This window comes from Oxyura jamaicensis, chromosome 3 (genome assembly GCF_011077185.1).
Source record: "Oxyura jamaicensis isolate SHBP4307 breed ruddy duck chromosome 3, BPBGC_Ojam_1.0, whole genome shotgun sequence".
Lineage (NCBI taxonomy): Eukaryota > Metazoa > Chordata > Aves > Anseriformes > Anatidae > Oxyura > Oxyura jamaicensis.
The window spans coordinates 62475757-62501384 of record NC_048895.1 but is presented as its reverse complement, the minus strand read 5'-3'; the positions used below and the strand labels follow the sequence as shown (position 1 = coordinate 62501384).

At 37.0% G+C, this 25628-nt stretch overlaps 1 protein-coding gene across 17 annotated transcripts in view; it reads right to left on the bottom strand.

The window, feature by feature from the left end:
* Positions 1-25628, bottom strand: part of PTPRK (protein tyrosine phosphatase receptor type K) — a 412635-nt gene that overhangs the window by 96889 nt on the left and 290118 nt on the right. For all 17 annotated transcript variants that reach the window (XM_035320269.1, XM_035320276.1, XM_035320268.1 and 14 more), the window contains exon 8: positions 5223-5525. In XM_035320269.1, the coding sequence (XP_035176160.1) occupies positions 5223-5525 (303 nt within the window). The remainder of the gene's footprint in view (positions 1-5222; positions 5526-25628) is intronic.

Here is a 25628-nt window from a genome sequence, read left to right as displayed (position 1 = left end):
CTATTGCCGAAGACGTAAAAATTCCTTATTTGATGATATTCACACTAAATTTTGCCACTATGCAGGACACATAAGGCATTAGTGTCTCTTTCTTGGTCAAGGACTGAGGTCAATACCTTTAGTGAAGGCATTTATGGACAACTTCATATTGAATTTTTTATCTCTTCACCCTGAGTTTTGCTTTATTAACTGCAACCACTTGCCATTTTTTTCCCATTAAGATTAGTATGCCACATTCACTTGGCACCCATACATGTGTCACTCAGGTAGGCAAGTTACACATTTTTGAGACAGTTTGCCATTTCAAGCCATCTTTGCCTCCAGCCCTCCATTCTTAGCTGCATCAGACATACTGCCTGTTCATCTTGCTGCATTAACTTTTTTTTTTCCCAGGTGCGCTATTTCTGTTACTTTACCTATGTTACAAGCAGAGTTTTATATCTATGTTCTTCCAAAGTTCCTTGAAGCATTTTTTGTTTCCTCTGAGAAAAACATATTTTGTCTGTCCTCTTCCACCCCCCACCCTTCCCTGTATTTTCCTGGGGTGCTAGAAGAGCTTGAAAAAGCACAAAGGAAACAATGCTTCTTGTAGCAAATGCTTTATGTGGAAAAAAAATAAAAAAATAAAAAAAGGGGGGAATATATATTGTATATGTATGTGTTTGTGTGCGTGTTTCTAAAGGCAACTTACAGCCTACTATCAAACCCAGAAAAATACTATAAAGTAACAATTCCAACTATAAAATCCTCCCTCTTGTACTTGGTGGAACATATTTCCTCTTCACACATTTAGCCAGTATACAAGGTATGTTGCTTTTACTTTTATTTTTGTCCTGTCACTGTAACATTTTCCCCTTGCTCTGGTGTTTCCCAGAGGGGGGAGCCACCTGGGATTTGCCGAGGAACATGAGTAATGGTAGAGGCCAGCGCTGGGTGACTTGACCCTGCAATGTAGCTCTAGGTATCTCTGAAGAGCTGAATGAGCCATACTCTGCAAAAGATCAGCGAGCCTCACTTATGTCCAGTGAGTGAGTCCTTTGACTAAGACCAAAGCTTTGGCACATTTATGTGCCCAAATGGGTACTTATCCTATTACAAGCGAGCTTTTTCAATGAGTTGTTCGCCTGCTGTTAGCTGACACACTCCCTCACTAATTACAAAATCACCATCAGATACTTTGAGTTTCATGATTTGCTTTCTCTATAGAGAAAGTTCTCTCTCTGAGCTATTGTCACTGTTCTTGTTAATCCACTGCCTTTTGCATCTGTTCCCAATTAAAAATTAAGGAAACATTTATCTGTGTCAATTCCATCTACTGTTCTTCAAAAGGGCTCCTCTGAGTTCGCAGTGCCCTTGTCATGCAGCTCCAAGAATGTGTACACTGTTGATTCATGCAAAGTGATAAATTCACTGCTGTTTTTTGTTCTTCTTTCAAAATGCAAAACATCTTTGCCCAGCACGTATGCATCCCCAGATTGTGTGAGCCTTCCTCTCTTCCCTTTATCAAGGCCTTCAAACACAGTTCATCCCCACCTACTCAGCAAGAGCTTTGTTCCAAATCTTAGTAATGGTATGTATGGTCTCTCCCCATGAAATATGGTACTTCAGCTGTAAATCAGTCACAAATTTCCTTGTTTTCATATTCTTTCTGTATAACTTGTTTAACAGTGCATTGCTAGTGGGTTGTTGTTGTTGTTGCTGTTTTTTCCTGTGGAATTCAGTTCCTTGCAAATTGCTATACTTTAACGATTAATTTCAACAACCCAAATTAAATAGAAATACTTAAACCAATGAGTATTCTGATCCATCTCTGGTCAGAAAGAGGGCTGTTCCAGGTTGTTTGATACTCCTGGTTTTGCTTTCTTCCAGATACTGAATTAGAACATATTAAAACTTTCTTCATTTTTCAGTCATGTTTCCAAAGGTTTCTGAAGCAGAGTTTCTGAAACTCACTCCACTCTTCCACTAATCATTTCCTGAGCTAATTCTGCCCCTACTACAATAACTTGCTCAGTTATTGCTCAGTGCTCTAGATGGTCTGCTTCTGGAACCCCCAAAGCCAACTGCCCAGCATTATATACATACAAACCTTTGTGATACAAAACCAGAGATGCTCCCTGTCTCACAGCAGAGACCCATCAAAGTCTGATCTCCTCTGAATTTAGGGAATCATGGATTTTAAAAAATGTTTAAAGCTCCTGACAGATGTGAAGAGGTGAGATGACGGAAGAACAGAGATGAATGGTAAAATGTGTGGGGGGGGGGGGTTGGGGTAAAGATTGAAGCATGAGGAAAATGGTCAGAGCAACAGAAGACGAGGGCAAAATGGGAAAGAGGAGAGAGGAAAATGTTGTGCAGGTATCTCTAACGCCAAAGTCTACAAAGTTTTTACTTGATTAGCAGATGCTTATAAGAAACATTGAAGAGAATACCACACTACAGAAAAGCTAACAAAGTTAATTATGTGTTGTTATCATCTGGACTTTTCAAAGTTTCTATTTACAAAATGTACATTAAGTACATAGTTTGAGATAATCGTGTCATCAATGGTTATTTCTAAGTAATGTTATTTCCAAATCATAGAAAAATACTGTGATCCCTCCATTTCCTTTTCATAAATAAATCAGTGATAATGCCCCCACAACGTAACTAACATCACACTGACTCTACAAAACCTGCAAAAGTCATGATGACTATGAGGTTACTTCTGACTCTAATTGAAATGTGTAGGGCACAGAACCATGCATGTTACTGTAGATCTCATCCTCTTAGTTGGAATCCCGCTTTAGGGAGCAAACTGTCTTTTAACAGTTTAGATGGATACCTGCTCATTTCAACATTGAACTGAACTCACACCACCACAGAAATTGGTTTACTACTGCTATGAGAGCTCAAGGAACCACGCAGGAGGGAGTACAGCTCTGATCCTCTGATATGGCTAAAAGCCCTGAGGACTGCCGTGTATTTTGAAGTATGTGACAAAATGGATATATACTTTCAAGTTAATCAATAGCATACAATTAAAAATCTGCATTTTACTCCCGACAGTATACAAGCACAGAAGCATTTAGGTTGGAAAAGACCTAAAGACTCTAAGATGAACAAGTCCAACCACTTCCCTGGGCAGCCTGTTCCAATTCCTCACAACCTTTTCAGTGAAGAAGTGTTCCCTAATTTCCAACCCGAACCTCCCCTGGCACAACTTGAGGCCATTCCCTCCAGTCCTATTGCTAGTTATCTGCAAGAAGAGGCTGACCCTCAGCTCCCCACCCCTTCCTTTCAGGTAGTCATAGAGAGCAATATGGTCTCCCCTGAGCCTCCTCTTCTCCAAACTGAACAACCCCAATTCCCTCAGCTGCTCCCCATAGGACTTGTGTTCCAGGCCCTTCACCAGCTTCGTAGCCCTTCTCTGGACACGCTCCAGGGCCTCGATGTCCTTCTTGTAGTGAGGGGCCCAAAGCTGATCACAGTACTCAAGGTGCAGCCGCACCAGAGCTGAGTACAGGTCAGTATCACTGACTTGGCCTCACAAGAGGATATCTTCAGGTCACAAGCACTACCATTCCCAGTGTGTCTAAATACAGCTACCTTTTAAAATACATTAATCTTTCCCTGAAAACACCATCTGCTTGAAATAGTTTACCGTAGCAACTTCTGATCCCTGAGTGAATTTTCCTGTATACCAGGGTACCTAGGACATCAAAGCTAAATTTAAACAAGGCCACTGACAGCTTGCTAGTGTGCTAGTCCAAAAACCTGCCTAATGTGTACCATTTTCCATAAGCAAACCACAACAAAAACAGAAGACAAAGTACATGCACGTGACTCGGCTCTTCACAAGCACTGCTGCAATGACCAGACACCACCATCACTGCACACCTAACTAGATAAAGGCTATCAGAAACCATAATCCTTCTTGGAAATTCAGTTAAAAAGAAAGAGAAAGCCATTTTCCATGGATATAGTAATATTACTACTACTTTTTTTTCAGGAAAATAGCAACCATAAATATCCATAATGTAAGTCCATATACAGAAATAATTCATCTTGACTTATATTTATAATTAACTATAAAAAAAAAGTAATGCTAAAATTTGAATTGCATGAAACACTCTAATTCTGGCCATGTCAATAGATCTTCACATGATGCATCTATTTCTCTATAGTTCTCTACAGATCCTCATATTCTGACTATTTAATCAGCTGTTCTCCCTTCTTTATTGCAACAGTAAACATATCCCTCTTACACTTCTTACAAAATTGAAAATATATGGCAAAAAAGTGCTACCAGATTCTAATCTTGATTGCTATCCACATATATAGCTACACACACTCCTTTATTTTACAGGTAAGGAAATACATTGTACTTTTTTCAATTTTATGTTTTTATGTAGCTACAGTCTTATATTATCCCAACTACTTTTTTGTTATTGTTACCTATGGCACTATCTATTTTCATTTTGTTGTTGTCAATATTTTAATGAAGTCTAAACATAAGGAAACTAAAATTGTTCTTTGTTTCCACAGCTGTAACCTTATTAGAGAAAACACCTACTTTTATTTTAATTTCCTTCATACCAAGATGCATAGCCTAATCATTGAATGTCATCATCATCATCTATGTCTATTTTTTATTTCTCCCCAACTACATTAAGTTAAACTGCCTTGTGAATGAAATTTCACCCATAGCATTTTAAAGAGGTGTTGTCAAAATATTACTTTACACTGCTGGGTGTTTTTAAACAGTTAACAGATACAATATACTGAAACCTAGAATACACACAAGTTATTGCTCAAATATATTTGCTGATGAGGTTTAAATCTTGAATAGTCTTAAAGCACTGAGCTGAATATTTAAATGTCATTTACAGATTAACTTGATTTTCAAATACCACGCCAAAAATATCACGAGGAAGCCTTTACCTAACACCATTGCATGTTTCTTGTCACCTGCATTAATGCATTTTTACAATGACTTGGAAACTACCTTACTTTTTCTTGCAAGTGAGATATTCAGTACGACTTGAGCTACAGGGACAGCTTGGGCTATATATGCAGGGTGACATTTATAGTATTTTTAAAGCTATTATTTGAGGCCTAATTAATACATTAATAGAACAGAATTTCCATCCTTCGAAGCACATATTGTAACACACAGTCATTTCCTTCCACCTGTCTAGACTGGACTTAGATATAATTTCTGTAATAGCATTTATACATACCGTCTTCATCTGTCTGGATAATGGTCTCCTCACTTTCTTTCCTCCCTTCTGGGTTGGTTAAGATCATTTTGAGGCTGACATTTGTGTACGGAGGCAGGTGATCCACAACATGCTGGGGTGCTTTGGGGTCCATGTCCAAGCAGTCTGCCTTGCTCTCATTGCGTCCACAGAAGTAGTGGTAGCATATAGTGACATTGAAAGTGTGGCAACGAGTGATATTGTAGCCTAGAGATTCCCAATCCACAGCAATGTGTCTGGCCTGAATCTCGGCAATCTTCAAAGTTTTGGGTGTTCTCATAGGTTCTAGAAAACAGTAAACCAAAGAAAAATGCTGTTAATGTTCTTCATCCTTGCACAGAACTGTAAGATACAGATGATAGCTATAGGGAAGTGAAAACAAAGGGTATACCTAACACACACAGACGTATCACCAGAAGCATCATCCTTTGTACAGGTACCCTGAAGGGAAAAAACTGCCATAGCCTCCCTGTTTTTTATTTTATTCTTCTTCCGTCTCTCTGTAGCTTTCAATTAGTGATTAAGACTTAGTAACAGTGAGAAAAGGAATTCTTAATTAATAGTGTAGCAATTCAAAGTAATTGAGAATACAGACAGCAGATGCAAGAAGATTGACCAAAAGAGGCCACCCAGCTTGCACCACTGGCTTCCCTTCTTGATATCCTTTTTTTTTTTTTTTTTTTTTTAACCTGAGTAAATTAGATAATACATCACAGTGGGGTAAAGAGTCAACAGTCACTACACTATGATTTATCATGCCACCAGGAAATGCTATGTACTAATTATACTAATCACCTTACTAAGCCAGCAGTTACAAAAATGATGCAGATATTAATTAATGTTTATTATTTTGGTAATGAGGCTACTCATTTAAGCAAAAGCCCTGAGAAATATTGCAAAAGTGCTTCTGGATATTCCCACAGTATCCCACTTCTTTCAGAACCCCAAAACTTTGCTTGGCCACTGCTCTAAACTGGTAATCTCTGAACTGTGACCTAAGATCACCTGCTCTCCCCATGTGCGTGTCCACCAGCAGAAGATGTGATACTCCCCAAGCTGTCATCAATCTTTCATCATCTCTCTAGCGTATTCATCTCTCATGCAAGACTAACTTTTATCATTGAACTTAATTAAAATGATTACACAATGAAAATCATGACCATGACTATATATACGCTAGAGTTTCACTAGAAATACACCAAAGGGATCTTTATACCGTGCTAATGCATACTTCTTCACCAGTGAAAATAGAGCCTGCTGTAGGTACAGCTGCATCCTTGCGTCCTTGTTGGTGTAAGGTCAAAATAGTTGAGATCATCCAAGAAAGTGAAATATGGTATTTTTCTTTCTGGGCCTAACTGTCCTGTGTAACTTGCATTTATGAAATGAGAGTCCCAACCAGGGTACCAGCGAGCCAAAAGCACAGATGGTATATTGAAATAAGGAAATGTCAATCCGTGTAATCTATTCAGCATGCAGTTTGCAAGACAAACTGCAAACATTTATTTTCAAGCACCAAAACAACCAAATTCTACACATTACAGAGGTATTTCTAGAAACATGATGAGTGTTAAGGATTAAAAATTGTGCCTATTTGTTTCCATGATTTATCCTTCACTTTTTGGGTTTTGGACAAGTATGTTCCCTTTGCCCAGAATTCCTTATTTATCATATATATATATGGCAAAACACACAAATGAAAAAACAGACTCCCTGGGCAGTAGCTTTCTAAAAATACTGTATAATGTGACAACAGAGATCTGAAGCTGAAAGGTACTGTTGAAAAGGTCCTTGAGAGATAAGAGACTTGAAGAGAAGGAGATAAAAGGGCTTTAATAGAATAAACAATGGCCAGTGCTTTAGCAAATACAGACAGGTGAGAGGCAGTTGTAAACAAAAAAGTAGCAACAGGGTAGATCCACTGATGGAGCTGGTAAGAATCTTCAAAGAACCCGTATTTCTTTGGCTACCATAAGTACTTAGAAAAAAAAAACAAAAAAAAAACCTTAAACATCAGACTTTTCTCATATAAACAGTAATTTTAAAAAGTTATACATTCTGTGATTTAGATAACTTTACAGTCTAAAAGAGTAAACGTGTTTTTTTTTTTTTTACTTTTTTTTTTTTTATTGTAGGCTTATTTTTCTGTTTAAAATGGATTGATTCTTGTCATTTTTTTTTTTTTTCCTTTATTATACTAATCCAGGTTGTGCCTCCAACCACCCACAACAGAGGCAGAATTCAAATTTGATTTTAAAGTTTACTGGAACCTCTAAAAGAAGCATAATGTGATACAAGTTGTCTGGTCATGAAGGTTGAAACTATTAGTGTTTGAAGCAGACTTTTAGTAATAGAAAATGTACTACATTTTCATCTTGGTTCTGTCCTGGTGAGCCTTAAAACACATTCACACTATGGGGTAGAGGACTTTCAAAAGAGAGAAGAAAAAAAATAAGAACTTTGTTAATCTTGAAGAAAAAAATATTTTACAATTCTATGCAAATTTTACAAATGTATCACAGTATCAGTGGAGATATTGAAAAGCATCCTTTATTCACCTGTCAAAAAGGAAAGAATGAAAGACAGAGTGTGATCTCACTTTCTCACAACTATTCCCTTCTTTGGCAGAAATTAAACAACTTCTGCAATATTGAGATGGTAATTAAAGTCTGCAGAGTCTCTCAACAGCTTTGGTAAACTCTGCCAAAATTCCCACTGCTCCTAAAATGATGCTTTAAAAACACAATTTTACTCTCGCCTCTGGGCAACATTTATCTCAGGGATCTCTAGAGGTAAAGACCAATTGTTTTAAACTACCACACCACAAAGCCTCCATCTGTAACACCTCACTAGAAAGCAATTTCCCAATAATTACTTTTTCTCAGATAAAACACCATTGAATTTTTGAGCAGGTTTCCCAAAAATCCCAGCATCTCATTAAAAATAATTTTATTCTAGATAGCGGCAAAAGGAAGTGTTCAACTACCATTTTTTCCTTTCTCCCTCACACTTAAGGAACTCCATCTTCCTGAAACATTTTCTTAATTGTGATTTAACTTTGATTTACGCATTCTTTCTGATCTTTGAATATTCTTTCTATACTACTAAACTCAGTAATTCACTTAATCTGTCTTCCCAGTTGTTTTTCCCCACCTTCCCTCTTTCAGCCATAGCTAGAACTTTTATCCAAAATGCCTGGGCATCCAAGTCCTTGCCTTCTTGCTTCTTCATTGACCTAATTATGCCAAATCAGAACCCTCTGCCAAAGACGGAAGAAATAAGACTCTCTCTAAATCTATTAATTTCTTAACCTATCAGCTGGAGTTTCAATAATACTAACAATGGCAGAAAGTCCTTAATATTTTCCAAACGTTAATTTACCAATTACCCCTGTGAGACAGGCAAGTGTTGTTAATTTTTTTCTGCAAGGAGAAAAAGACACAAAAAGGTTAATAGCTTGTTCAAAGCTCCAAGGTGATATACTGCCAGTGCCAGAAGAAAACTGAGTGGTCCCCATCTCCCAGGTCATCTGTGCTCTGGCCACCAGGCAGCAGTGGCTCAGAGCAGCAGCCCTTCAGAGATTTCATTTACACTTGACTTTCCAGTGCCTATGCAGAAATGTGAACTCCACTGCTGGCTCCTCAGCTCTAGTTCCTTCTTAGAAGAGTTCATGCCGTTTTTCTTAGAACAAGTTTCAAAGCATAACAGTGCCCAGACACTAAGTGAAGACCTAAGCATTAAGCCAAGTTATCTGAAAAGCAATAGTTTGGCTTATTAATTTCCAAGTTAATACTCTGAATCAAGTTCTAACGAGGGGGACGATTTTTGAAGATTCCTTGACTTTGAGTTTAGAAATTGCAGGAAGCAACACATTTTTATTGTTACCTAATCCTGTTTTTAAAATTAAAATTGGGAAAGGGATATTCATAATTTATTTTTTTTCAAGCCTTTCTCTGCAATAGAAAACTCATTTAACACTGAAGGCAGCTCCTTGTGGTGTCGGCAGAAAGTATTTTGGCCTCCTGTTGTTGCTAGAAACTCAATATCCTGTGACTGTATCAAACATTTAAACATGAACATTCTGACCAGCAGGCTCACATCCTCCAAAAGAAACACAGCAACAAGGCATATGGAGGGTTTGGTAGTGTCAGGGTGTTGACCTTTAGGTCAGTGAAAATACATAATTCATTCTTCATATGAGAGACTGAAGGAGGGCTTCAATCCCAGTTTTAGCTGCAGACAGTAAAGTACAATTTGTACTAACTGCCTCATTATGCCCTTCAGTCTGTATGGTTTCCTCCAATAAACCTACCTTGTCCTCCAGAGCCCCTCTCCAGCGGGCGTGCTGCTCCCTGCCAGACCCTCTGCCTGTGGTGGCTGCTTCGACCTCCACGAGCCTCCACTTAGCTCGGCCTCCTGCCCTCAGCACCTGAACTCTGTTATCTTCCTCCTCCTCACCCTCACCGCACCTCTTGGCAAACAAATGTTACCATTCGCTCTCTGACTCAGATCCATCACCCAGTGTGACTGCTGTTACTCTCATTTAAAAACAGAAGCATCGGGAGAATATCAAAAGAAAAGAAAAAAAAAAAAAAAAAAAAAACAATAATAAAAGATCTCTACATTTACACAGACTACCGAGTCCCCATTCCTTATCCAGAAACTGCATTAAGTAGAAGAATTACATGCATATGCCATTCACTTGCAACAATTTATGGATCAAAACGATTTAACCCAACATTATGGAATAAAATAAAGAACAGCTTCAGTAATTCTCCAAAGGTTAATAATCCAGGGATAGCTGGCAAAAGAGACAGAACCTGTTGACCCCACACCATCTCTCAACTGCCGGATGATTTAATAAGAAGCTTCAGATAACAGATAAAATGAAATTCAATTTCTTTAGTGCTTGATAAGCAACACGTGATACGACAGGTCAATATCAGAGCCTCTTTGTAGAGATTATCTTCACTTATACAGAAATGGCAGTGAAAACAAAAGCCTTCACAGTTATAGAAGAAACGAGGTGAGAGCATGCATTTCCTCAAAATCAATTTTTAATGATAAAACTTATTACCTGAATTACAAATAGCCCATCAAATAAGACTAGGAAAGCATGGTAAGTCCTTTGCTTTTTCAGCCTTTCATCAGAAAGCCTAAATGTTGATTGCAATATGCAGTTATCTGCAAGGGGAGGAGGAATTAGGTTTTCTGACCAGCAGGTAGAACACAAGTTTGTTCGCATGAAATGGAAAACTATCAGACAAATTTTACAGCACAAACACTTCAAATAAAGACAGTGCTTCTTGAACGGTGCCATATGCTGTCATCCAGTGCATCCTGCCAGTGTATTTAATTTTATTTGGGGTTGTCTTTCTGATTTCCAACCCCATCCCCCCCTTCAACTATTTCTAGTAAGGCATTACAATGAGGAGCTGACTTCAAACTTCTACTTTACCTACACTGACTGAAATTCATATCACATTTCAAGGGTGACTCAGGTCACTTCTATTGGTGACCCAGAAAGAGAAAACTAAGTGGTAGAATCTCAGGTTTAGGAATGCAAGATAATGCATAAATTCACACAAGTTTTGAGGGAACTACAAACAGATGTGGGACTTATATAGCATAAAAACTGACATACAAAAGCAAATGTATGACAATTAGTAAAGGAGTAGAGTAAATTGGATTTAAGACAGCAACCCTGTACTTTAAAACACAGTTTCTGACCAAACGTCCTTTAATTATCTTGCCCTGAGACTAAAATAAAAATGACATGGGAAAAAATGTCCTAATTTTTCTGCTAATATTCAGTCCGAACAGTCACTGGAATTCCCCAGACTTTTCTTTATGAGAATATGAGCCTCTCTGTCCTGTGGCTTCTCCTGACCTTTCCAGGAGGGGTCTCTCCTTGGCATGTGGGAAATAAAAAGAGGATTATTCTTAGATGTCACTGTGGCTCCTGCTGCTTCCTCGGTTCACGCAAGGTCCTACAAAAACAAAATGTTCCCAAAACTCAAAAAAAAATAATAAAATGTTACAGTCCTCCTGCTGTAAAGAATTCTTCTAGAAAGACCACTAATAAGAGCATGTAAGAATGGCACGAGTACACTGGAGAAAGTACGATGACAAAGAAAACAGCTGACAAACGTGTAGTAAGAAAACAGTTTCCTCATTTGCTTGTTTCAGATGCATTACTCTCCATTATTACTTTTGTCACCAGTGAGCAATGAATAGTATAGAAAGATTTTATATATATACTGACTAAGCTCCTGCACATCATAAAATCAGTTGAGATTGCTGTATATAAAAGCGTATCACTTTTTGAACAGGACTGGACTGAAGTTATCATAAATTTCAACACACAACCAGAGTCTCAGCAAGACAGAACATCAACTGTGATCACTTCTGCATTTCTGTGGGTGATCTACTACCTGCTAGCATCCTTTTTGCCTTCACAGTCACTTAAATTGTAATCATCTAATATGTAGACATGTGATTATCTAAATTCCCTTTATGACCAAAGTCAGAAAGAGTTTAAACAAAAACAAACAAATAAAAACACAGGTACAACATAAATCAGCTGACATAACTTACTTATGGACTTTAGAAGGAGAGAATTTGTGCCTCAAAAGCACTCGGTCAGTCTCTCCACTGACCAAGAAGGCAACCATGACAATTCAGAGGTGCATATCTACAGTTGGTGCCTTTGGGCAAGACATATAGTGTGTAGAAGAAAAGCACTGGGGTTTGGGATCTGACACATCCACATTATATAAATATGTTGTATGGTTTTACTAGCTGTATTTTGTACCCTGGAATTGGTCGTCCTCTAGGGGCTGAAGGTATACCACAGAAACTTATTTTCCAGTTGTTTCAAAGAAATATGGTTTGCATGTTCTGAGACAGCTCTATGATGCAAAACAAAGTGTACTAACTGGGGACAAGCAAGAGATTTCCACCAAAAGCACACTCCTTTAGCAATGCTAAAACACTAACATGCTGCCTCTCAGTCCCTATTGGAAAAATCTAGGCCATGTTATTTGAAAAGGAGCATCCTATAATTAAATTATGTTATGAACCAAAAAAATAAAACCCTAGGTATGTTGATCTGCCCTAGAATACACATGATGAAAACCTTGTGTTTCAAGGATCTAATAATCCAAAAGAACGTAGTTCAGACTCACTCCCTGAGGAACATAAATCATACCAAAAAAGCCTAAATTACACTGCAAATCTTGCAGGGAATATGTGTATCCTACTGAGGTATGATTATGGATGCCTAAGTGATATGCTTGCCAGAGGACTACCTACAACCATACAACTTGAAACTAGGCATAGCTCTTGGCAGAATTTAATCTGTCTGAATATAGCTCTAGTGCTGAAGAAAAGGAATAGCCATGTAACTTCTAAAAGCAATGCATGCTTCTTTGGGAGCTTCGAAAGAAAACAGATCTTAAAACAGAGTTGATATAAGAACATATGTTAAATAACAATATGATGATAATACAAGAAGGCCCAATTTATTCAGACATCCCAAGAATGCCATGCATTTCAGACTAATTTCCTTGAACAGCTCTTTCTTTTATGACAGAATAATTCTCGTTTCCTTTTCAAGCTTATTTCCTCTAACTCTGGCAGATTTCTGACCATTTCTAAGTAGAGTTAAAGGCCAGCTTAGAGGTAAAGACAAAATCAATTAATAGCACCAGCCTTATCCTTAACTACTTAATGATACTTCATGAATCGTTTACTTAGAGCCACAGACTCCTTCATGCTATCTGTGTGCATTCCCAGGCAAACCACAAAAAATCATCCACTAATTGGATCAACATAGACTTTTCATTTGTTATTAGAATAATAACCTGTTATCCCAGATACTCCAGTTTTGGAGCATCTGCAATCCCACATATCCAGAAAAAAATCCCTCATATCCAGAAACAGGACATCAGTCCTGTATGTAAGTACAGGTCAGAAAGTCTAACCAGGGCATTCTTTATTTTATTATTCTCCTCCTCTCCCCTAAATCTTGTTCCATGTCACCAGTTTAGAGGCTTGACATTTGCCAACCAAATCTGAAAACTCAGGCTTTTAATCTTTTTAAACTTAAAAGCATAAAGAAATAGTGAACATCAAAGAAAGGCAATTCAAATGAAGTTGAAAGAAACCGTACAATCTGAGGTAATTTCAGCAGTCAGACAGAAAATGAAAAATTAACAGGTATGCATGTCCGTAATAAAAATAGAAGGAATTACTGATCATCTCCTCTTTCAGATGTGTAACATATATAGAATACAAAATAAATAGGGATGCGAACACACAAAAAGAGCCCATTTTGTGTACATTAGCATGTACATCTATTCCTTACATGAAATATGCACCCAGAATAAATAAAACAATAGCATTTACACTGTACTAGCAGTATAGATTTATGTTGTTGCTAACAAAGGTTATAATGCAACTGCATAAAAATCTGAGATTGTTCCCTTTTCATTTCATCCAGCAACTAACTTATTAAACCAGTTTACAAATTTCCTATTGACCATGTACTTCAGGGAGCTGAAAAAAACATATGAATTATTACATAGATAATCGGCTGTACTACACTAGTTTCAGTAGCAATGAGAGGTATTCGATATATTCTAGAACGTATCTTTTTGGATGCAAAATGTAGCTGTTCCTATTTCAGAGATATAGCAAAGAGATGAAATATAACTGCACTACTGACAATTATTTGCCCATTCCCTCTTAATAGTATGTTTATTCTATTGCCTCCATGCATGATTAACAGTTTGTGCATCCTTCACATGTAATCAATATATGTGAAGCCCCATATTAGCTTTAGAGATTAAACATCCCTTGATAATAAATTCAATTGATTCCTCTAGTTTAGCTTAGCTGCAGAAATCCCACTTTTTTTTTTTTTTTTTTTTTGAGTTTAAATTAAAAGGAGATATATAGTCTAGGAGCAGAGAGGAAAAGCTGCCATGACCTCTGTAAACTCATTCCTCCAGATGAACAAAACTATCTGGTGTTGTAAAACATGAATCAGCATGTCAACAAGCATCAAGCCCCAAGAGTAAACACAGGGAAAGCCTGACATTTTAAAATTCCTAGGAAACCTATCCAGGACTGTGATGGTGGAGATTGTCTATGGGGGAGATTGTCTAAGGTCAATTAAAAATTAACAGTGATAGGGATAAATGAACCTTCAACATAAAAAAATAACAAATAAATTAGAGGCATGGTTCTACTGAATATGAATGAAAGACTCATCATCTGAAATAACCCATATATATATATACACAAAGAATTTACAGTACATAATTGCATATACATTTTACCCACCAACCTAGTGAACCTAACCGCTTAACATTATGAAGAAAGCATTTACAAACATTTATTTGAATACAAATCACCAGATTTCTAAGGTGGTATGTTTTTCATTTCCCTCCAATGCACATTCATAAACATCATTTTTTGTCTTTGTTTACATACAACGTGTTTGGGACCTTAAGATGTTTTCAGTATTGATGCAAAATGCCTAAGTTGGAGTAGTGTGAATAAGCAATGCAAAAGTCTTCTATGGATATCATTAAAGCTTCCTTTCTCCAGTGTATAACAATATTGGTCCTTCAAGTCAGGAAAATAAAATATCACCATAGAGTGACCACAGTCACAGAACACAGTCTATAAGAAACAAACAGAAAACACAGAAGAGAGACTTGGTGAACAGAACTATTGCCACATTCACCTCTGATGAATGAGAATTGAAAACTGCAAGCTAGAATCATGATACTCACTTGAAGTTTTTACATATACGTGTGCATGTGTGTACGCACACAGGCATTCCCTACATGCAGATACAACACATCCCTCAAACCGCGTCCTCTCTCTGCACACTTAGTACAACGTTCTCGACTGACTGTGCCTCTGTTCCCATTTACCCCACCTGGCTCCTGGTGCCCCTGGGGCTGAAGCCCCTTACCCCCACCTGCCCCTGCAAACAGAAAAGGATGGAATTTCTGCTGAACAGCCTACAACTTGGTCCTTCCAATGCTGTGTTTGTATGGCAAAGCCTAGCAATATCTGTCACACTGTGCTCTGGCTCTGCCACTTTGACCAAAGCAATATATAATGCAATTATTATGCACAAATTATATACAGACATATGTATCCGTCATCCATTGTGTATGATTACACTTGGCTGAAACAAAAATTCATCAAGTGGCTTAAAACCACATACCATAAATGACACAGACAGTGCTGCTAGTAACATCCCTTGTTATATTATTACTGAGTTTCTACTATAGATGCCAGTACTCAAACAAATCAGAATAAGAAAGGATGTATGAAATGCCCTTTCCCACTGGTAAACGATACTCTGTCTACAGCAAAACTCAGTCTTCCCCTCCTGGAATACATCTCATTTGTTGCTGTTATGGCTCTCATTTAAATTTTAGATGAGCAGCATATGTTCAACAATGGCTGGTATCAGGACGCTATAAAGATCTGAGTTTTAGATTCTGATCTTCCTAAGCCTTACTGCAATGGAGAATGAATAAAACCAGATTTACAAAAATCAGGCAGAAACTTGCATTTTCAAAATTATTTTTCTTTTAAAAAACTTAGATGCCTAGGATAAATTATTAAGGTCTGTAAAAATACACTAAGGTCTAAACTTACTGTTATAGATTCAAATGATTAAAATAAAAAATGTACAACTGAGCCCTCCATAAATGTACATGAAGATTTTAAAATATTCACAGGATCAATGGAAAATGCAACATTTAAAGCCAACAGAAGCTTCATAAATCTATCGCTGTATCATTCAATGCATATTGTTTATATGTTGTTTACTTCTTGTTCTACCAATGAAAAAATACTGGTATTTATTATTATTATTATTAACCTCAAATGTCCAAACTTGTGGCTTCTATTGTACAGAAAAGTTTTCCTTAAGTACCTGGAAATTTATTTAGTAAATTGGCTTCATTTTGTTCATAGGTTCATTCAAAGCTAAAACAGTACTGTGAAAATGTAAGAAAGCTTGTTTTCTTCATAAATGAAGACAAAAAAAAAAAACAGGTGGTCAAAAAAAAAAAAATCCTCTGACATTAAAATCTTGAAGAAAATAAGAAACAATTTTCAAAGGTACTTAAAATGCTAAAATGCTGGTAAGGTGCAAAGCAGGCAAATTAGTTTTAAAGCTAGATACCTGACTACCATGAATTTTACCACCTTTGAATTTTGATGAAACTTTTGGACCTAAGTCACTTACCCACCTGCAAAAAAAATTAATTATACAAATAAAAAAACTTCTTAAAATATTGGTCAATGGGCAACACCAATTCAATATCAAAATGTGATGGCTTACCCTGTGTAAGGAATCCTTTTACATTATGCATCTAGCATACTTTTAGCTGATATTGGTTACAAAAATTTTATACAATAAAAACTGTTCTGTGCATTTTAAGCAACCCCATTTCAATTCAACTGTCCGTTGAGTAAACAGGAAAAGCACTGCTATAATTTTCTAATGTAACAGTCATTAGATGAGAAAATGTAAATAGTTAGAAAATACAGTCTAAACTTGTTAATTTTCTGAGGAAAAAGAAAAGTCCTTTTTGCTTTCAGAAAGGAAAAGGATGATAAGGATAAAATGCTTTTTATTTTGGCATTATTTGCCTACTGTCTGGGCAGAATTCACATGGTGTTGGTTCTCTTTCCTACAACCATCTGGCTACAAAGGTTTTGCAAGGCCATTTTGGGAATGGAGACCCTGTCCTGCAGAACCCTTTGCTCCTGGGGACGCCATTGCTCAGACCAAGTCCGAGTCTGCAGAGTCAAGCTCTTGAGCTCCTCTTCTGTGCCATGGGGCAGGGGCCTTGCAACAAAGAATGAAAAAGGAGTGAAAAAGCCGTGCTCGCCAATGGAGGCACTGGCAAGCTGTGGAAGTGCTTTTTAAAATATGCCATGAGCTCTAAATAATATATTTCCATTTAACTGCATAAAATACTCTAAAAAGAATTGTCCTGCTGCTCATGTTCAATCAGCTAGTGTTTCTCAGAGCTATTGTTTTCTGGCTAAGCAGAAACTTGGAAAATGTAAAATAACTCACCTATAGCAAAACAAGGTAATTTGTTTTTAGAAACAGCTTTCGCTTTGCAAAAAAAAAAGGTGGCAAAGCCAGCAATTTACTGGACCCAGCAAAAGAAAATGATTTTAGATGCTGCCGATAGTAACTTCTACTCCTTTTAAAATGAGATGTTTTGTATAAAATGTGATTAATTAATGAGCAATTGATCTTGCTTTGTACAGAACAGATGGTGTTGTTAAACGCAAACCCAACAAATGTAGTTTTCATTCACATGCAAATGTAAAGGATTAGTTCTTCACTGGAAAAAGAGTCACCACTCTCTACTATGTCTTTTCTTATTCTAGGATATCTATCCAGTCCATACCGTCAGTCATATTGAATAATTTTACGTTTTGACTTTCAAAAAGATATTGTACTAGCACAGTTGTCTTGGCTTCACAGTTACAGCAAAGCAACTGCTGATGTGATAGTGAGACCAGCACTACTCTAAATCACCCAAGAGAGTGTCAATCATGCTTGCTGAGTAAGTGGAGCATTAAATTATTTTTTTATGCCCATGTTGTACATGCTGAATCACTGTCATCTTACAATCACAACAGAATGCAGAAAAGAAAGGCAGCCAATTAGTCAAGTCAAGGCCACACAAGCACACATGGGATAATTTGCAAGTGCAGGCTAATTGCTGGACACCAGCTTCATGTCACTTAAAATAGATTTATTGCTGAGTGTAATAAATGCTCAAGAATAAAAAGAACAACAATCTCCTCCTCCCAACTTATTACTGAAATACTTAAAAATTCTGCTGAGTGTCTGTTCACAATTTTAGAGCTAGCTTCTCTGCTGTATTACCTCTTCTAACTGTTAACCTTTTAGTGACTTGCATAATGTGCACACATGCAATCTCCTAACATCCCCTCTTGTCACAATCAACCCACCAGCTCATAAACCTTACTGGCAATCACAATAATCTGCTGGATTAAAAATCTGCTGTGGAATGTCTTTAATATCTCTAGAAATATAAAATTCCTCAGAACTAGCTGAAGACTTACAACTTGTGAAATGGTTTTCTGACTTACATTCCAAATATACCTGATTCTTTTGCTTTCCCTTTCAAGATGACCTTATTCATATTCCTACCCATACCCATTCATACCAGCTATGGATTACCAGCCTTAATTTCCCACTACTGGCCACATTCTCCGTAATCATCTTCTCACTTTCTCCTTGAATTGACCCTTGGAGTTATGGTCGCTTATGCCGTCCCAAATCTATTAGGCAAAATTATACTACACAATTACTTGAGATGCAACAAGGACAACAACAACAACAACAAAAAAAAACAAACAAAGAAACAAACAAACAAAAAACTTGTTTGCCTTTCCCAATAGTCCCTCCATCTCTTGCTTTTGACTTGCATGTCTGGAAGAGAGATTGAATGACAGCATCATAGAATGCAGCTTGGAAGGGACCTCTGGTCATATAACACAATCTCCTGCTCTAAACAATTACATCAAGTTGCTCAGGAACTTGTCCAGCCTGTTTCTGAATATGTCCAAGGAAGGTGATTCTGCATCTTCTCAGGACAATATACATGCAATATGAATATACCCAAATATAGAATTTATAAATGCAACTTTAAGCCTTGAGCTGATTTCTAACTATTTGGTGTTTCGAACAAAACTCCAGAGGAGCAGAGAATTCCAGTTCCCTACAAAACCTCAGACTCTACCTTTGCACCAGCAAGCACTCCACTTAAATTTCACCTTGTTTCACCTTGTCTGACATACAACTTTGCAGTTCACAAAATAACAGAAGCATTGCTTCCTATAAAAAGATATTTCTTATTGAAGTACATAAGTTAAACGTGCAAAAAAATTTGAACAGAAGAATTTAGCTCTCATCTTCCCAAACTGCCTGATGTTAGAGAACAGATCTGATGAATCCCCTTTACTCTGGTCTACGTATTTTTCACCATTATTTAGATAATTTTGACGAGGGGCAGCTATTGAAACAAAATGGGTTGAGGTTAAGCTGTTTAATAACCCTTGGATTACTTTACATATCTTCCAGAAATTTGTAGCTGTATTTTTTTTCTTCTTCTTCTTTTCTCTGAGAGAGAGAGATTAAGTTGTTTTTAACTTCTAGTGGATGGGGTAACAGAATTCAAGAACAGATCTCAATCATTACAAGTGTGCATTGATGCAACTAAGTAATTGGCCTTCTTAAGAAAAGAAAAGATGGGAAAGGCCATTTAAAATCTGAACATACAAGTTACTGAAGCCAGTATTTTCACATCTGCACAAAATCATGCACGTCAGAGTCTTGTGAGACTGGTTAATCCTTACACTTTTCTGATCTGTTCTGCCACTGTAATCAGCACTATGATTAATGAAATTTATGTTTTCAGTCTGCTTTAACTGCTATACTACCAAAGCAGCGCAGTGCTCTTTTCAGAAGTACAACAAAATGAGTAATCTGTATTATCTGCTTGTGAGCAAAGGTTTATATGCAGAGATTGAAGAGGCTGATAGAACATGTGACTTTCACAGCTAAGCATTTAAATCAAGCCATTTACTGTCAGGGAGAACCAGCTTACTTAACAATGAGGTCTCTCATCAGATATTTCTGCCAGGCTACAGTGGGGCTGGCTTATCTAAGTGACACATGGTCTGCAAGAATGAGGGCATGTAGTCCGAAAGGAGAGAGCACAGGTTGTATTTCAAGCATAACTCCTGAATGGTTTCAGAGAAAAAAAGTCACCATGGCTATAGAAATTTCAAAGCGAAGAGCAAATGCTCTACTCACAGTTTGTTTCCCAAGCAATGATCATCCCTCAAGAAACATATCCAGGAAGTGTTTCATCCCAAAGGGACAACAGACTGCTTGTCCTCTTTTGGACACAAATACTATTGCCTAATTAAAGCACAGTATACAAAATGACATTTCCCTCATTTGCTGAGGAGTTTGCCAGGGCTTTTAAAACTATTCTGTGTTTAAATTTACATATTTTTTTTCTCGAAGGACAAAAATCCTCATGGAAATTTATCTGAAATTTCTGCTTGTTTTCATTGTTGTTGCTGGCTCTGAACACTCATTCTTGCTTAGCTATCGTGGTCAGACCATGACTGAGCAGCGTGCTAGGAAAACCACCATCTACCATAGAAAGTGTCCAAAATACTCTGAGTTGGTTGATCTACTAATCAAATTTACCTAAATATAAATATAACTGAAGAAGTTCTCCACAGACTTGTAAGAAATGAATTTCAATTAAATAGCCTACAAACCAAACAACTTTGTCTTTAATAGAACTTGTTGGAAACAGTTTTACACTGTGTTTATGCAGTAGTTTAAAAGCCGCATTATAACAGTCAGAATTTGGCAGTTGAGAAGGTCAAGCAGTCAAAGCCAAAAGACACCAGAATACATAGATAACAATAATAGGGACTAGTTGCAAAGGTAGGTGAAGTTGCAAAACTTGCATTGATTGCCCTCATCTCCATTTGAGCATGAAAATCCAACAAGTTTCATTTCCTTAATACTCCTTGAAAAAAAGACAAGACGAGAAATCATTTTAGCGATGCTGTTACGAAGTAAAAACAAATGACTGAGCTGTAGCTATGATTACAATTATGATTATACTTTGGTACTGCACAGATGATAATATCCTAGCATTATGTGGTTTGTGCTACTGCTTGAGTTCAATTTCCTTCAGATAATGTATTTGGATTCCATAATATGCCTCTTTGGTGAAACCAATAACTGAATCCAGTGATAATTCCTCAGAGAGTTATAATTTATGGCAATTGTCTGTTTCCACCACTTTTCTCAGTAATTTGTTCCAATGATTAATAGCCTCACTGTTAAAGATAAATAAGTGTGCCTTACTTCTAATTTGAATGAGCCTGGCCTCAGCACGCAGACATTAGAGCTTCTTACGTTCTTCCACCTTTAGCGTAAAGAAGCCTTTTGTACCCGGTATTATTTTTTCCCCGTATACTCTAGAGTGTATACATATATAGTGCACTCCTTACCTCCCACCTTCTCTCTGATAGACTTAAATGAACAAGATCTGTAAGCCACCTACTGTGAGACTACATATTAAGCAATGACTCCTTTTCTGGCACTCTTATCCCTTCCTCACAAATATTAATCGCTCTGTTAAAAGCCTGGACACAGGATGTGCACACAGAATATCAATATTTGTCATACTCACAAAATCACAGCTTTCCTCCTCTGTTTTTGTACTATTGTTGACTGCTTAGCTATGTCCCCCTAAAATTCTCAGGTTTCGGTGCTACTTCTTCCAAATGAATTTGTTTATATTTTTATGTAGGTAGTAAGACACAGTATCTGTACTGTCTCTTCCTTAAACTATCACGATGGAAAAAAAAGCAGAAATCAAAAAGAAAAAAAACAACAACCTAACCCACAAAGCAAGTTCATAAGTAACAAAATTCTGACGAGTTTAACATCATGAACTTACGCAGTGAGCTATCTTGCCTTTGCAGACTCTCACTTCACAGCTCAAAATGTAATCAAAATATTAAATTTTTGTAAGATTAAAAATAAACACAACCATCTAATGTAAGGGTCAGCAAAACTCATCTGCAAATATCTTCACTAGTTTATTTTGCTCATTGCTCCAAATTTAGAATATGCATCTACAGATTTGTGTATATTAAAATGTAACAATTATGCCACATTATCGTCTGCGAAGAAAAATAAAAACAAAATCAGAAAAGAATGCCAATGCAGAGGGAAAGTAGGTCATGCTGTCTCCCTATATAAACACTACAAAAAAGTCATGCTTGACTGCAAAAAACAATCATACTTTTTTTTTTTTTTTTTTTTCCCCTTAAAAACGAGTGTCTTACTGAAAGTCACTGAAACTTCCCCAAGGACAGCTTGAATTAGAGTCAGAGGCCAAACATAAAGACACCTCTCTGAAACCTAATCCCCTTGCCCATTTAAAATGCTCCTGCAGTTTCTGATCAGGAAAACACGCCACTGGGATTTCACTGGCAGTTTTTCTTGTTTTTCTTTAGTGTTTTCAAAACCAAATAACTGACATATCTGAACAAGTATCAACACAACTAAAATAAAAGCAGATGGGTTCAGTTAATCTTTTCCTTTTGCTACTTTACGTTAGCTTAGATTTTTTTCCCTTCCAAAATACTATCTGCTGGCGTTATCAACAGTCTTTAGAAGACAAAAATGCATTTGAAATATAAGTGTTACTGCTGTTGGTTTATACAAAAGGGCAATCTTAGTCCTAGTTTCCACCATCTTTCTAAGCTATTCCTTTCCATGTACGGACTTTGTCTAAGAATGATCCCTATGCCATTTAAGATGAGCCTGCAAGCATAGCACCTTTGTTGATCCCATAACTGTGCCAAATTTGGATATTAGCTCCACAGAAAAATTAAAACAGTAAGTAGAGCTAGGCAAGCATTATAAGTTACCTTGAAAACATTAAGGTTTTCATTCAGCATACCCTATTTCCAGTCTCCGTCTGTCACAGAACTGTAATTTCTCAGGGTATTTCTGGAAGCGTCTGACAGCTCACCATGGTCTCCAGCAGACCCTATGCAGCCACTCTCACTCCTTTTGCCATAAACAACCCCCTTCCCCTGCCCCACCTGTCTCTTTTAATCCTCATACCCCCAGAATGTTCCCCAGTAAAGGCTCAGGTGTGTTGGATTCTACTACCATAGCAGCTGTAAAAACATTTCCCAGCTCTTGACTTGATCTAACAAAGTTATCAGCAATTCCAGATATTTATTTGCTAGACTGAGGCAAAAATCTGAAGTATTTTACATTTTATTACTTGCAAACAACAGATACAGAACTGAGGCAGTCGCTGTGGGCATAAAAATGTCATGAAATATTTTCATATTCTTTGCAACAAGCATTTAAAAAATCAAGATGGACGTACTTCAGACTCTCAACCATCTTCTCTCCAACAGTGCCAGGACCTCCCCTGCCTTCCCCATGTTTCCAGGGCTTTGACCCACCCAAATCGGGCATCTTGGGAGCGTTCTGTCTCGTACGGATGAAATCAGATAGGACACAACACCACGCAGAATGGTGACTGGGAGAGCAGTCTCCCAGGCCCCTGTGCCCACTGCCCTTCCACCCTGAAATAAGACGTGCTAGCAGAGAGAGAACACAGCCGAGGCGCTGGTAGTCTTAGGCCTACACCGCACAAATGATTGCCTCCTTACCTACTTTCCTTCAGTCTTAAAAATGAATGCTATTTATCAATAAACAAGCTGTTTGATCGACTTTTTTTTCCCCCTATGGTCAAGACTTTAGATGATGAACTAAGTAAGGCTTAAAAAACAAACAAACAAACAAACAAACAAAACAACAACAACAACAACTACAACAACAACAACAACAAAAAACAGAATTCCAGGAGAGGAATTTTCAGTTTGAATTAATACAGAAAAAAAAAAAATCTCCAAGTTTTTACTCTCTTCTACTTTACATTCAGAGCTGAAGTCTGGGTAAAGCAAGACAAGATATGTAATAACGACACACTACAAACTTTCTAAATACCTTAGAGAAAAAACATGAGTTCTGATTACAGCTAGCTCATGACACTGTACAAATACTTCAAAGTATTCTTTGTGCTTTACCTCCCCTCCTCCTTTGAACTTCATTTGTCAATACATTGACAATCAACTAACCTTTAAAAAGCTGGGTCCCTCTGAGTGTTTTTACTCTACTAAATTAAGCAATTATTCCAGTTGCAAATTCGGCCAACCTGCTTATTCACCTCTGCCAGCTGACAGTAAGTGTACTGAACACTTATTAATTATCACATTTCAGAATCAATTTCTTGCCATTTGATGGATGAGGTCTGTATTTCCATCTGCATCTTTCAGCTGTTTAACAGATACCATGTCTCGTGTCACATTTACCAAATTTCCTGGAAAGCCTCCTCTGACACATTTTTGTATGTGTCATTAGCAATATCAAACACCAGTTTTGTGTACAAATATTGCACTGTTAGCTTCCTTCACAGGTGTGCTACCCACAGAGTAACTGAGAATATAAGGAAAACATTAAAATTACTTCATTTTTTTTCTCCAAAACACACAGAACAAAAGAATACTTTACAAAACGTGTGTGTGTGTGTGGTGGTGATGGATGTTAAAAATAATGGTTAGATAGGAAAAATCTAAAGCTTTTTTTCACAAATGCAAGCAGGTTAATTTTTTTTGTAATAGTAACTTAGTATAGATATAGTAACTCAAGTTAAATAATCTTCATAGAAAATTAATTCCATGGAGTAGTGCCAGAACTAATAAATCACTACCTAAAGCCGTGATACTGTTTCTAAAACAGGTTATGTTTTGCCAGCCATTTCTGTCTCTGAATGCCAGCCCAATAAACTCAAACAAGCAAAAAGCAGAATGTTACTTCATACTGGAAGTAATCTTTACCTAAACAATAGCCGACAACTTTTCAGTTGATTTATAATCTGTTTATAAACAGGATCCCAACACGTCCACATCTGCACACTCTACATTTACTCACAAAGAAACATTACAATGCATTTATTTAAAAAAAAATAAGAAAACCATGAGAGAAGCCTCTACTACTGTCCTACAGCCAATGCAATCTAGAATTTTTAGATTTTGTTGCTGTTGCTTTTTAAATAACTCCTGGAATTATAGAAGTGAAAGAGTAAAACTATGAACCCTGTAAAACAAATATTTCTGTTCAGCATAATCAGTACTTAAAATTAGAAAGTGAATCCTAACCCTGAAAAGTGGGTTCAGCAGACCTACTTAATGCTAAAACAGTAGGAAACAATTTTCCCTTAGCACTAAATTACACAGCAACCTGAGTTGCTTAAACCAAGCTTTAATTAGTTTTACTACATACCCACAGCGTAATGAAGCAGCCATCCTCAACAGTTTATTACCATGCATGATAACAAATGAATAAATAAAAAGAAGCAATGAAAATATTTAGTTTCATATTATTTTAACAAAAAAAAAAAAGAAAGAAAAAAAAAAGGAGAAAAACTGATGCATTTTTAGTTTCTTCTGGAATTTAGAATGCATTTAGTATAATGTTTCAATTTCTTCAATTATTTCCTTTCATTTCATATTGCCTTCTGTTTTCAGGCTTCATAGTACATAAGCAATTCTTTCCCTTCCCTCAACTGTACTGGATCAAGTCCATAGCATTATTTTATTTTCTCCAGTATGACACTTCTACAAGAAAACTATGCACTATCAACAACCCTGTTTGCCTCTAATGCATAACTGGTA